Source organism: Ips typographus, linkage group LG5 (genome assembly GCF_016097725.1).
Source record: "Ips typographus isolate SLU linkage group LG5, UJ_Ityp_2.0, whole genome shotgun sequence".
In the NCBI taxonomy this organism is placed as follows: Eukaryota; Metazoa; Arthropoda; class Insecta; order Coleoptera; family Curculionidae; genus Ips; species Ips typographus.
The window spans coordinates 12,513,385-12,527,427 of record NC_138426.1 but is presented as its reverse complement, the minus strand read 5'-3'; the positions used below and the strand labels follow the sequence as shown (position 1 = coordinate 12,527,427).

General features: G+C 35.0%; 1 protein-coding gene across 1 annotated transcript in view; it reads left to right on the top strand.

Annotated features, from left to right (window-relative positions):
- sano (CABIT domain-containing protein serrano) overlaps positions 1-13,659 on the top strand; it is a 56,793-nt gene extending 43,134 nt beyond the window's left edge. Inside the window, exons 4-7 of the mRNA XM_081979669.1 lie at positions 4,379-4,595; positions 6,308-6,509; positions 8,704-9,309; positions 12,711-13,659. Coding sequence (XP_081835795.1) covers positions 4,379-4,595; positions 6,308-6,509; positions 8,704-9,309; positions 12,711-12,986 — 1,301 coding nt within the window. The 3' untranslated portion in view covers positions 12,987-13,659. The remainder of the gene's footprint in view (positions 1-4,378; positions 4,596-6,307; positions 6,510-8,703; positions 9,310-12,710) is intronic.
- Positions 13,660-14,043: the final 384 nt, after the last annotated feature.

Sequence of the window (14,043 nt, the reverse complement as noted above, 5' to 3'; positions counted from 1 at the left end):
AACATCACTTGAAAGTAACAAAACTCACTTGAAAGTGCTAGAAGCCTCTAAAATGCTACTTAAACGTGGTAAAAGCCACTTTAAATTGCCAGAAGTTACTTGAATGTGTTTGAAGCCCCTAAAACATCACTTGAAAATAACAGAACTCACTTGAAAGTGCTAGAAGTCTCTAAAATGCCACTTGAAGGTGGTAAAAGCCACTTGAAATTTCCAGAAATCACTTGAATGTGTTAGAAACCTTAGAGGCTTCTAGCATCGTCATTTGAAAATACCAGACTTCTACTGTTCTAACACTTGAATGTGTGTTAGTGTGTGTTAGAAGTCCCTGAAACACCACGTGAAAGTACCAGAACTCACTTGGAAGTGCCAGAAGCCTCCAAAATGCCACTTGAAGTGGTAAAAGCCATTTTAAATTGCCAGAAGTCACTTGAATGTGTTTGAAGCCTCTAAAACAACACCTGACAGTAACAGTACTCACTTTCAACTGTTAGAAGCCTCTGAAATGCTACTTGAAAGTATTATAAATCATTTGAAAGCGCTAGAAGACACTAGATCGGTCATTTTACGGCCGTGGATAGTCAATGAAAAATGCTATTCATGCTAATAACATTGATAGGTTGGTGATACTGTTTGGTTTCTACAGGGCTTTAATCTTGAGAGTAATGAGAAAATTAGGCATTTTTTCACTTAATCCTAAATAACTTTTCATTTGATCGTTCATTTTACGGCCGTGTATTTGACTTAAAAATGGATACTGTGATAGCTTAAAACATCACTTCCAACTCATTACTATAGTGAACTGAATATTAGCAAAAAGCAAAAGCAATGGCTTGTACAGACCAAAGTACTGTTGGATTGACAAAGACAATCTAGCAAATTCAATCTTCTGACATGATGAATACCTCGATAGGTCGAAACATTTAATTTCATAGGACACACCTGACACCACTCCCAGCTATAATATTTCATAGCGGCCGCTTCCGTTTAACAGTAACGATTTTTTGTTTCTCGTTTCATTTTCTCTGTCTCGCTGGTTTTGCATTTTAACCGAACACGCGATTAAAACTGGGCCATCGCACTGGTCAAAGTCAAAAATGGAACCATCAAAAAATGGTTTGTTAAGTAACTTTTATGTTCGGTCGGACACGCAAAAGAAAAAGCGTAAAATCGACTTTATAAGAGTTTTATTGTTCGGTAACAGTCAAAACAGTATTGTAAACCGCTTTTATAATTAACAGAGCTCTTCTTTTTATTGACAATCCAGAAAGCTTATTACTGCTTATAATGACTCGACCATTCATGCTCATTATTGTGTGGAGTGTATGTTTAATTGAGTTTTTTTGGGCACATTGTTGTCATTTTCTTATTGGGATAATATAGGAAACCAACCATAGACCAGTCTATATAAGTTTGCTCGAGGACAAACCCGATTCCACTATGACGTCCGCAAACCAACTTAATTAACTTAGTCATGATTCTCACAAAGAAACTACCAGGCTTCTGGCTTAATTAATTAGCTTTAAATAGATAAATAATAGTGGATAATTTCAAGCCTTTTGATGGTTAAATTACGTCCTACAAAGGAGTGTATAAAGCCTAAATGACTAGGAAGCTTTTAGCTTGAATTATGATTCAATAAAATGTTTGTTACTTTGTAGTAAATTGTTCTTTGAAAGGTTCGCTGTTGGTACAAAGAACTATCACAGTGACGTCAAAAATATGATTTATGGTGAGTTCACATCAATCACAGTTGGTGGTTTGTAATTGGTCAAGAAAAAGCAGCAAGCTGAAAGCTGCTTTTTTTGACCAATTACAAACTACTCATACAAAATGATTTGTGAACAGCATACTATTTAAGTATGGGGATATAAAATTAATGGTATAAAGCATTTTTTTAAAGCACCATTTTAACTGGGTTACGAGATATATTAATCAGACTTTCCAATGAAATGGATATGTTCCCACATTTCAGTTTCACAAAGAACACATGTCACAAAGTTTTTTTTTTGTTTTTTGTACATGTAAAATCAAAACGTCTACCGAGTGGATTATCCTCGATTATTTCCTTCCTATCAATGTTGACCAATCGCTATCAAGAATTAGTATAACAAATGTAAATTTTAAGTGGAAAAATCACTTGACAACTGTCAACTTAGCTGTCAACAGTTTTTTAGGAAAAAAATTCGAAAAAATTTCACACTCTTCACAGCAACATAAAGAATAGTGTTACCCTTTCTAGCTTGAAAGTTATTGTTCTTATTAATTATTGTTTTAATTAAAATAAAATGTTTATTTAACTCAGGAAACTTACCAAATATCCCTCGTGCATTCAAATCAGTGCAATTGCAGTGTAGAATTTCTGCATCCCCACAGGTGTAAAATCGACAAAGTAACAAAACTCACTTGGAAGTGCTAGAAGTCTCCAGAATGCCACTTGAAAGTGGTAAAAGCAACTTTAACATGCCAGAAGTTACTTGAATGTGTTTGAAGCCCGTAAAACATCACTTGAAAGTAACAAAACTCACTTGGAAGTACTAGAAGTCTCCAAAATGCCACTTGAAAGTGGTAAATACCACTTTAAATTGCCAGAAGTCACTTAAAAGTGTTAGAAACCTTAGAGGCTTCTAGCATCGTCACTTGAAAATACCAGACTTCTAGTATTCTAACACTTGAATGTGTGTGTTAGAAGTCCCTGAAACACCACGTGAAAGTACCAGAACTCACTTGGAAGTGCTAGAAGCCTCTAAAATACTACTTGAAAGTGGTAAAAGCCACTTTTAATTTGCCAAAAGTCACTTGAATGTGTTTGAAGCCTCTAAAACATCACTTTAAAGAAACAGAATCCATTTCCAACTGTTAGAAGCCTCTAAATTGCTATGTAAAAGTGGGAAAAGCCACTTTAAATTGCCAGAAGTCACTTAAAAGTATTAGAAGCCTTAGTGGCTTTTAACATCGTCACTTGAAAATACCAGATATCTGGTATTTTAACACTTGAATGTGTGTTAGAAGCCACTAGAAAGTACCAGAACTCACTTGACAGTGCTAGAAGTTTCTAAAATGCTACTTGAAAGTGGTAAAAGCCACTTGAAATTGCCAGAAGTCACTTGAATGTGTTTGAAGCTCCTAAAACATCACTTCAAAGTAACAAAACTCGCTTGGAAGTGCTAGAAGTCTCCAAAATGCCATTTGAAAGTGGTAAAAGCCACTTTAAATTGCCAGAAGTCACTTAAAAGTGTTAGAAACCTTAGAGGCTTCTAGCATCGTCACTTGAATGTGTGTTAGTGTGTGTTAGAAGTCCCTGAAACACCACGTGAAAGTACCAGTTCACTTGGAAGTGCCAAAAGCCTCTAAAATGCCACTTGAAAGTGGTAAAAGCCACTTCAATTTGCCAAAAGTCACTTGAATGTGTTTGAAGCCTCTAAAACATCACTTTAAAGTAACAGAATTCATTTCCAACTGTTAGAAGCCTCTAAAATGGTACTTGAAAGTGAGAAAAGCCACTTTAAATTGCCAAAAGTCACTTAATTCGAAGCCTTAGTGGCTTTTAACATCGTCACTTGAAAATACCAGACTTCTGGTATTCTAACACTTGAATGTGTGTTAGAGTGTGTTAGAAGTCCCTGAAACACCACGTAAAACTACTAGAACTCACTTGGAAGTGCTAGAAGCCTCTAAAATACTACTTGAAAGTGGTAAAAGCCACTTTACATTGCCAGAAGTCACTTGAATGTGTTTGAAGCCTCTAAAACAACACCTGATAGTAACAGAACTCACTTTCAACTGTTAGAAGCCTCTGAAATGCTACTTGAAAATGTTAGAATTCATTTGAAAGCGCTAGAAGACACTAGATCGGTCATTTTACGGCCGTGGACAGTCAATGAAAAATGCTATTCTTGCTAATAACATTGATAGGTTGGTGATACTGTTTGGTTTCTACAGAAAGCTGTTTTTTTTTACCAATTACAAACTACTCATACAAAATGATTTGTGAAGAGCATGCTATTTAAGTATGGGGATATAAAATTAATGGTATAAAGCATTTTTTAAAAGCACCATTTTAACTGGGTTACGAGATATATTAATCAGACTTTCCAATGAAATGGATATGTTCCCACATTTCAGTTTCACAAAGAACACATGTCACAAAGTTTTTTTTTTGTTTTTTGTACATGTAAAATCAAAACGTCTACCGAGTGGATTATCCTCGATAAATCAGTGCAATTGCAGTGTAGAATTTCTGCATCCCCACAGGTGCAGACATCCTGCGGGCAATAAAAACGGCACGCAAACCAATTCGAGGTGGCGGCAAATTAAATTTACAACAATCTCAAGTTTACGAGTTACGTTTTCACAGCATTTTTCTGTTATTCTATTGCAGGACGCTACCTGAAGTGTGTAGACACGCGCGGCGACACGATCCTGCTGGGTTTGGAGCAGAGAGGCAAATTCTCCGCCCTTGCTCGCGAGGACAACATCAGCGGCGTGCACACTGCTCGCAATTTGCTCAGCAAACGGCTGCCGCTCACCGTACGGCTGGTGCACGGCACTGCCCCCCGTGGACTTAAGAGTCCCAGTCATTTTGTGCCAGAACTTAGGTAAGAACCCCTTTCATCATTATGCGCCAAATTGTCTTTTCTTCATTCATCAACAAAATAATGTTATATTTACAACCATATATGTAATGCTGTCATTACTAACGTCATTGAAGGTTAGGAAGTATCATATTGCGCACCTCTACTTTCCGCCCTCATTTCCCGCCCTCTAAAATTGTGTGATTGTTAATATTTTTGAAAAAAAAAAATGATGATTGAATCAAATTTTTTTAATGTCAGATAAAGTCGGATCGATATTCAGTTGGCAAATAATAAATTGAGAAAAATGTCCTGGATTACAACTCGAATTGTATGCATTCTAACGGTTATAATGCCTATAATACATTACAATACTAAAATTAACATGATCTAAACCAAAACAAACTACTTATTGAAATTAATGGTTACATTTGAATTATTATAAGTGTTTATAGAAATATTTAGACCAGTACCAGCACTGGCGTCTCCACCAGTTGTCTCTTTGGTCGACAAATTAATTTGCTGCTGAATGACTGAGGTTTGTGAACTACTTGCAACAGCTTCAGAAGACATGGCACGTTGGGACAGCATAACGGCAGTTTTGGTTTTATTCTCCATTGAGCTATCCACATAACCTTCTTCCACAGTACTAGATTTCCATCCTCCCAGCCTTTTTAATTGGAGTACATTTGCTCCACTGTTGGCAAGTAACGTAGCGGCGGTTCTTCTTAGAGCGTGGCCTGTAAAGCCTTTCCAGTTCTCTAAATTCAAAAAAGTAGCAATTTTTTGGGAATAATTAGCTATTGTGCCCAATTGGTTGATTTCTTGCTATTCCTCCTCTAAGCTGAACACAAAGTCTATGGATTTCTATGTTTTCTCTCAAATTTATGTAGTCTCGAACGATCTTCACCCATATTGGATCAGTAATGAGAAATGATCTACTTGTATGTGTTTTGGAATCTGGAATCTCAACCGAAATTTTTTCTTCAAAAAAAGTAACATCCAACATTTTCATTTTCACTAATTCGTCCGTCCGACAAACTCCAGATACACCTATTATTAATGCGACCTAAAACAATAAGAAGAATATAATACCATAATAACTGTGCACTTGTATAAGCTCAAACACTATTTTTTTAAAATACCTATTTAAAGATCACAAATATCTTACCTTTATTGGTAGAAGATTATTTGGAGCTTTGTTTAAAAAGTCCTCTATATTTTTCCTGAAGCCTACATTTTGACGTTTTAGAAAGGCCAGCAGTTTCCCATGTTTTGAAGTATCAGTTTACCACAAAGTGGATGGCTTCTTTTGTCTGGGTTGTTCTCCAAAATATGCTAAGAGTACACTTTCGGAACTGGTATTCTTCACTTTTTTTTTCTTCGCACCACTTCCTATATAATTCAATAGCTTTTAGGTAGCGATACTTACTTTTCTCTGGCACCAAGCCGTGTGCTAATGCGTCAGCAGCCTGTCGTATTTCTGGTGGGGTACACGTCAATTCTTCACCGGAGGACATTTTTCTCAATTTATTAATCCGGAAATGAATATCGATCTAACTTTCAGAATGAAACAATGATTTGTAAATTTTGATAGAAATATGATGGTTGTAAATAAAATAGTATACAAACCTCGGTAGGAAGTTTCATTCCTGATAAGACTCTTCCCACCTCGGTGTGTAATATACTATTCTTCCCAAAAGAAGTATCCGACTGAAATTCTTCTTCTTTTTCAGGTTATTATCAATATTTGAAGAGGAGCACGTATTTGCGCTCCCCCTTCAAAAGGATTCCCATAGTGTGACAGCGTTACCTTTGGCCGCGCCTCTCAAATTGCTCCGAACAAGAAATGAGGAGCAGTTGAGGGCCATGCCGGAGTTTAGTCGACTAGTGGACAAAGCTATGGTTTTGGTAGCTGAAGTAGTTGACAGAATACAGGTATAGTGCCTAATTGACAAATGACTTTTTCCAGAACTGTCACTATTAGATTTGTAGTATGCAACCTGCATTTGCGTAAATCACATTGCAAACATGTAAACTTACCTTGTTTTAGTTCGAAAAAAATTGTTATTTTTAGTTTCTGTTGCTTTAAGTTTCCCGTCATAAATGATGACACAACAATACAGTTTTAAATGTCAATAATTCACCATTCGAAAGCCCATCAAAAAATAAGTTAACATACATTATGTCATTTCCTGAAAAATGCTTCCCAAGGAAAATACTGTCCATACATGTTCAGTTTAAAAGATCGGTTTCTTGTCATAACTGTCAGACCGCTGGAGCAATTTTAATCAAATTTAGAACAAATTCATAAGAAATTAATTCTCATTATGTGATGATAATGACGTTTGTCGAAACTGTCCAGTGGTGGTGGAAAGATGGTTTTAATTTTTCTGCCTTATTCTCTACGTCAATGGATATTTTTCAAAAATTTTATTTTTTTTACTTTACTTGTTCAATTTGACAAAATAAGTATCTCTTATAAAATTCTGATTTGAAACTTCGTTTTTACGAAACGAAAACTGAAACTGAACGAAACTTCGTTTTCGTACGAAATAATTGAGTTATCACGTTCAAAGACCCAAAACCAACCCAACCCAACTTAAAAATTGTCTCGAAAACGGTGAAAATTGACTTAAGAAGCTTAAAAAATGTCTTTGCAGCCAGTTTTCATAGTTTCAGACAAATTGAAAGACTTTAGTTTTGAAAATTGACTTAGAAACCAGGGAATTTACTTTGAAACAGTGAAAATTGACTTGAGAGGCTTAAAAATTGTCTTTGTAACCAGTTTTTACAGTTTTCAGACAAATTGAAAGACTTTAGCCTACACAATTGACTTGAAAACTGTGAAAATTGACTTGAGAGGCTTATAAACTGTCTTTGTAGTCAGTCGTTATAGTTTTCAGATAAGTTGAAAAACTTTAGTAGGGAAAATTGACTTGTAGCATGAAAAACTACTTTATCTAGAATTTTTGACTACAAATTTACACATTTCAACCTTAAAAATTGACTTGGACACCAAAAAGTGACTCTGAACCAATGCAAAGTGACACCAGAAGCTTAAATTTTGCATTTGAAGTAAGTTTTCATAATTTGAAAATACATTTCAATATTTTAGTATTGAAAATAGTCTTAAATACAGGATATTGACATTAGATTCATGAAAATTGACTTGAAGACTAACTTTTCAGGTTTTTTTACTTTGCTTTTCATTTTTTTAGAACTTTTTCTTTATTTTTAGGGCTTCAAAAACTGCTTTCAGCTTGGAAAATCGAGTTTTAGGGTTATCTTCTCCAAGTTTTTGACATAGCAGAATTAAAAAACTTATGGTCCATAGCCTTAAACATGCCATTTCAAGCTTTGTCAGTATTAAATTGACTTATAGACGCTTCACTGTGCTTTAAGACTGAAAAATCGAATTTTAAACTGTTTTTTATAGTAAAAGTAAAGATTCAGACTCTTCATTAATGAAAGTAAACAATTTTGACATTAAATGCTACGATATCAAGTCTTAAACACTAATTTTTGATGATAATGATCAGTTTTAAACTACCTATAGTCTAAAAAATTGAACGCCAGTAAACATTAGTCAAAAAATCCTGTTTTTTTTTACTATTTTCAGTGTACTTGTTCCCAATTTGATCAAAATTGATCCAACGGTCTGATAATTGTAGCAAAAACAAATTATTTACAATTTTAAAACTGAATTTTGGAGGTCTGTGTCTTCTTTAAGAAGCGTTCTTTAGGAAAATGCCATAATGCATTATTTTTTGATGGGCTATCGATTGGTAAATTATTGACATTTAAAACTGGACCACCCTGTATAATTCCTCTTACGAACATCCTTTATAGGAAAAAAGTGTTTGGGGATATAAAGGAAGGGCAAAATTGGGTTAATGTTCGCTTTGGCATTACAATCTCTCATCGGTTAACGATAAATAAAATATTTACCGCTTGGAAAACCTTTCAACGTTATTGTGTAGGGAATTAGGGATTCTTTGCCTTGTTTATGTTTCCCCTGTTAACCTCAATATTAAAATGTGCTCCAATTAATCGTTTATTTAGGTCAGTGTGTTTTTCTTCTAATTGCAAATTTAGACCATTCATTACAAGAGGGTGTATTTATTTGCAGGTTCTGGATGGTAAACTGGGCGATTCGAAGAAACAATCACCCACCCAACCTACAGAACTAAAAAATGGGTTTTTGCTGCGCAGAAGTGCCTCGTCAGACTCGGCCAATCACCGTACCAAACACTCGCATCATCGTAAAGAAGAAAACAGACTTCCGGTCTATAGCAAAGATTACGAAGAAATCGATCAAATCTACGACTACGTCCGAGGTTTCGCGCCTTTGCCCAAAAGCATCAAATCCCCCTTTTCAGATCCTTCGCCCTCACTCACCTCCCACAGTTCGACGCCCTCGCATCCAGACCTTTCCAGACCGGAACCGCCCCCCATCGAAACGATTCCTACGAAAAAGTTGCAAGCGGAAAAACGAAACCGAAAATCTGCTTCGTCTACGATCAGGGAGAAGGAGACTCCGGTGAAGGTGCACCAAGTCCATCAGAAAACTCCTCCAGGCCTACCCAAGTTGTACGTGAAGAACGGACATTCCCAGAGGAGTAGATTACTGAGACAGAAGAGTGCTTCACCTATGAAGGAGACCCCGCCTAGTCCGATTTCAAAGAATGGGTCCCCCCTATTTAATATTCGGTACAAGTCGCTGAATAATTTACAGGTAAGTCTGATGATTGTTATCAAAATGTAAATGTAATGTAAAAAACTTATATGATTAAGAAAAAGTCCGAGTTACCAATGGATATAAATCGTTCTTTTATTGTGGTAATTCATTGTACAAATATGGTGTAGCCATAAATAAATTGTTGTCAATGAACTTGGCATTGTGCGTTAGGAAATCCTGTGTAAAGCGAATTGTCGACAAGGAACCGAGGTTTGTTCTTATTACCAGTCCATTTTGCTCATCTTTACTCTGCAACCACTCTTGTATTTGGTCAAGCAACCTTGTAAGTAAGTTTTTTTTTAAGAGTTAAGTAATTTTAAATTACTGAGCTTTCAAGGTTTTTCCTAGTCTTGATACACATGCAACCTTTTAATTATAAAGTGTTTTATAGTAGTACGTTCACATGTGCAGTATTTGCGTAAATCGTGGGTAATTTGTGATCGGCAATCTGCTTTTTTTGACCAATCAAAAACTACCCATTGGGCCAGAATTTATGCAATAATAATAAGCAAACATTTTCATAGTGAAAAATCAAAATGGATACAGTTTATTAATACTGATTTAATCCAAATCTTTATTATACATATGAGAATCATTAACTGGGGAGTAATTAAATAATAAAAGCTCGACGAGAAGCGAAAGCTGTATCGCATGTCGACCAGCTCGTATCTAATATGAATCTATTTTTACGATTTAATTGCAATTACACGGTTTCTAGTTGCAACAGGAATAATAATTGTTTTTTTTTCTTGTTAAAGTGCGAATTTTTGTTTATTATTAGTTAGGCTAACTGGCAGGTTAAAACTTTCCCGGTAACGAGATACCAAGTTGTGTGAGAAATACGTTTTTTTCATAGTTTTTGCACTGAGTTTTGTGTTGTAAATATGAATCAGAATTAATAAGATGAGTTACATTTCACGGTTTTGTGATTTATTAAAGACTGTTTTTCAGTTATTACGTTAGAAAGTAGAAAAACTGAAACTCTTGCAAGATGACAAAAATAGCAAATAAACGAATGATTGTTGCATCAAATAAAATAGATTGTTACAGTACGACTCCAAGTAAAAAGTGTCTGCAATAAAATTGAAAAAATTGCTAAAAAAGGAAAAAATCATTAATACAGTGCAAAATCTGTGCTGAAAAATTAATCGGACATTTTGATTCTCACTTACCCACTGACAACCATTGACCAATCAACTTTTATATATCAATGAAAAGCTAATTTCATCGACTATTCATAGACGTATTAAAGTACGAGAAAAGTGTGACAAGTAAGAGAGTTTTTGTGGGGCCAAATCAAGGATTTTAATCCCATAAGCGTAATGTTGCCCGTATCGGCTTAACTACGTGAAATTTTCTTTAAAATGAGGTGCAAGTCAATATTTAGGCAGAAAATTCAAAATGGCGGCCTGAGACGCCATTTTGTCTGCCATCTCTTGAAACTACGTGAAATTTCCTTTAAAATGAGGTGCAAGTCAATATTTTGGCAGAAAATTCAAAATGGCGGCCTAGGGCGCCATTTTGTCTGTCATTTCTTGAAACTACGTGAAATTTCCTTCAGAATGAGGTGCAAGTCAGTATTTTGACAGGAAATACAAAATGGCGGCCTGGAAAGCCATTTTGTCTGTCATTTCTTGAAATTAAGTGAAATTTCCTTTAAAATGAGGTGCAAGTCAATATTTTGGCAGAAAATTCAAAATGGCGATCTGGGACGCCATTTTGTCTGTCATTTCTTGAAACTACGTGAAATTTCCTTCAGAATGAGGTGCAAGTCAGTATTTTGACAGAAAATTCAAAATGGCGGCCTGGAACCGTCAAAAAATGCAACTTTTTTATTGTTAAGTTACAGTTGACGTCTCGGTGTCATTTCATGTTAAAATTTCCCGGAAAAGACGCTGGTGCAGTCGGTTTTTTGATATCTCAAAAACTAACAGAGTTAAACCTAAAATTTGACATTTTAACCATTTCTTTGCCAGGAACTCGGCCGGATTAAGAGATACATGAAATCTGACTTAAAAATATTTACAGTATAATATGTGATATTATGGTAAAGGAAATTTGACGCCCTCTAGCGGCCAAACGGTGTTATCAATCAACTCATGTGGGGATATTTTTGGAAACTCTGAAATCCGATCTATCTTTTGTTTTCTATGACATTTTGACGTAACTTGTCAAATAAAGGAGTAATTTAGGGTCAAAGCAATGAGTGTCACAAAATATGTGATTTTATGGTGTAAGAATTTTAACGCCCTCTAGCGTCCAAACGGAGTTATCAATCAACTCATGTGGGGTTATTTTTAGAAAGCTTCAAATCTGCTCTATCTTTTGTTTTCTATGACATTTTGACGTAGCTTGTCAAGTAAGGGGGTAATTTAGGGTCAAAACAACGTGTGTCAAAAAATATGCTATTTTTATTTTGCTCCAGGACTCCAAAGGGCATATTTGTACCAAAGGATCTTAAATTAGGTGAATTAAGTACAAAAAAAGCATGACTTGCAGTAAAACTACCCCAAATGTAATGTTCCTAGCGGCCAAATGGTAGAACCGATCAACTAAAGTGGGGATATTTTTGGAAAGTCAATTTTATTGGCAATCATGGACGTATAAAAGTACTAGACAAGTGTGTCAAAACAAACGTTATCAAAATAACTAAAAGAATAACTACTTTTGGTATACCTAATTTTGGTGCTTTCTAGAGGGCAAACCGTACCACTAACAAATCACTTTTATACCTCTGTGGAAAGCTTATTTCATTGAGTATTCATAGACGTATAAAAGTACGAGAAAACCGTGACAAGTAAGCGTGTTTTTGTAGGTTAAAGCCAACGTTGTCAAAATGACTTGAAGAAGAACTACTCTAACTTTGGCACACTCTAGCGGCCAAACTGTTCAAAACACCTATGAAATCAAAAAAAAAATTTATAAGAGATTAGAATCAAAATGATTTAAGTCAACTGTGTGCTACAAGAACAGCTTTTGAATTTAATTGGTCACATTTGTTAAAAGTAAATCACTTTTAACGCTAGTGTTTTAAAACGACATTTTTAATAATTCAGTAGCGTGTTAAAAGTTGAATTTTTAATGCGTTTGTAGAAAAAGAACTATGTTTTACACCTCCAGTCAAAGTCGGTTGCATCCAACTAAAAAAAATGTCTATAATTGCCTATTAAGTCCAAAATGCTTATTTTTGTTTATTGTCAATGTGAGTTATTATGGGAAATCCCATTCAATACTAAAAAGTGTTTCAAGCTAATTTGGATCTTATGATATGATTTTTCAAAACTATTTTCATATAAATTACATTAACTAAACGCCACTGGTTCTACAGCTTGAAGATCCGTTTTTAACACAAATAATTAATAACAACGAAACTAAAAAACAATTTTTCTTTGTTTCAGGCGATGGAACTGGACGGTACTCTAGATTCAAGTAATTCGGGTGGTCGAGCCTCGGGAGACTCGGCCACCGGCTTGAAACAGCCCGAAAAACGGTCCCGGAAGCTCTCGAGACCTCGCAGTCTCACCAATTTGGTGTGGGAGGCCCGAGAACATCCGGACATTTCCATGCCCATGGAAAAACCCAAAAAAATCATCGATCAAGCGGCCATAGTGTATAAAAAACATCCCAAGTATTCGATAAGCGGTTCGAAAAGTCGAGGTACTCTATATTTGTAAGTACCCATCCGTAATGCTTTTTACTATCAGCTAGTGGTACCACGGAACATTTGATGGTACCACTAGTATATTTATGTTAAGGCATTACAGTTTACATCGACTTAGCTATTTGTGATTTGTATACTGTAAGTTGAGTCGGATAGGTCTACTTCCGTGGTGTGTGAATCGGGCTGGAGGCATTTTTGGTGCTGATTTGTTCTGCTTGTAACTGTAAATACATAATACATATGTGCCTCTGCAATTTTTTTGTGAATATTTTAAATTGTACGGTGACAAACCACTTCTTGTATTGTATAAATCAGAGCTTTTAATAAATACACTTTATATACCCTGCAAATTTTGTACCGGACTTTTTCACCTTTTAAGAGTAATTTTTAAGGAAACGAACGCACATTTTGTCTTGTAAAATTATCCCTTCTATTAAAAATTAATTAATATACTCATAGGTATTATACCAAAGTATTTTTGTAATAATTTTCCATCACATGTGCTTTTTTTGTGGAAGTAGACTGGTTCGTTATTTTTTAGTTTTAAGTTTTCTTCAATATTCTAAGACTTGTGATTCGTAGGTTTTAGTTTTGTATTGTTTTATTACCTAGGTATGCTATAATTTAATTAAAATACAACTTGGTGTCCATATCATTTTGAAAACTGAATAAACCATTTTAAATTCTTTAGTTGTTTTAATTCTCTGTTTATACCTACATTGGAAAGAAGACAAATGAAGCATGTTTTAAAGATTAGTGATAACAGCTAACATAAGAGTTGAAGTTGAGGAAATTTTCAAGAGATAGTGATAAGAGCCAACATATTTTAGAGAAGACTTTAACTCTATTTTTGTCAGAAAAGAAGAGTGGTAAAACGTGGGGAAATCATTGAGCTGGCTAATTGATCAGACGTTTCTAAAGTTGGCTCCCTGACAGTATCAAAAGCTAACATTTTTAGAGAAAAATCAACATCTTTAAAACCAATTTTTAGATGATGACTCAAAGTTGTCAGTAAAGAATGTTACTTATAACCAATAGTAGAGTTTTATACGTCTTATTTGAATAAAATC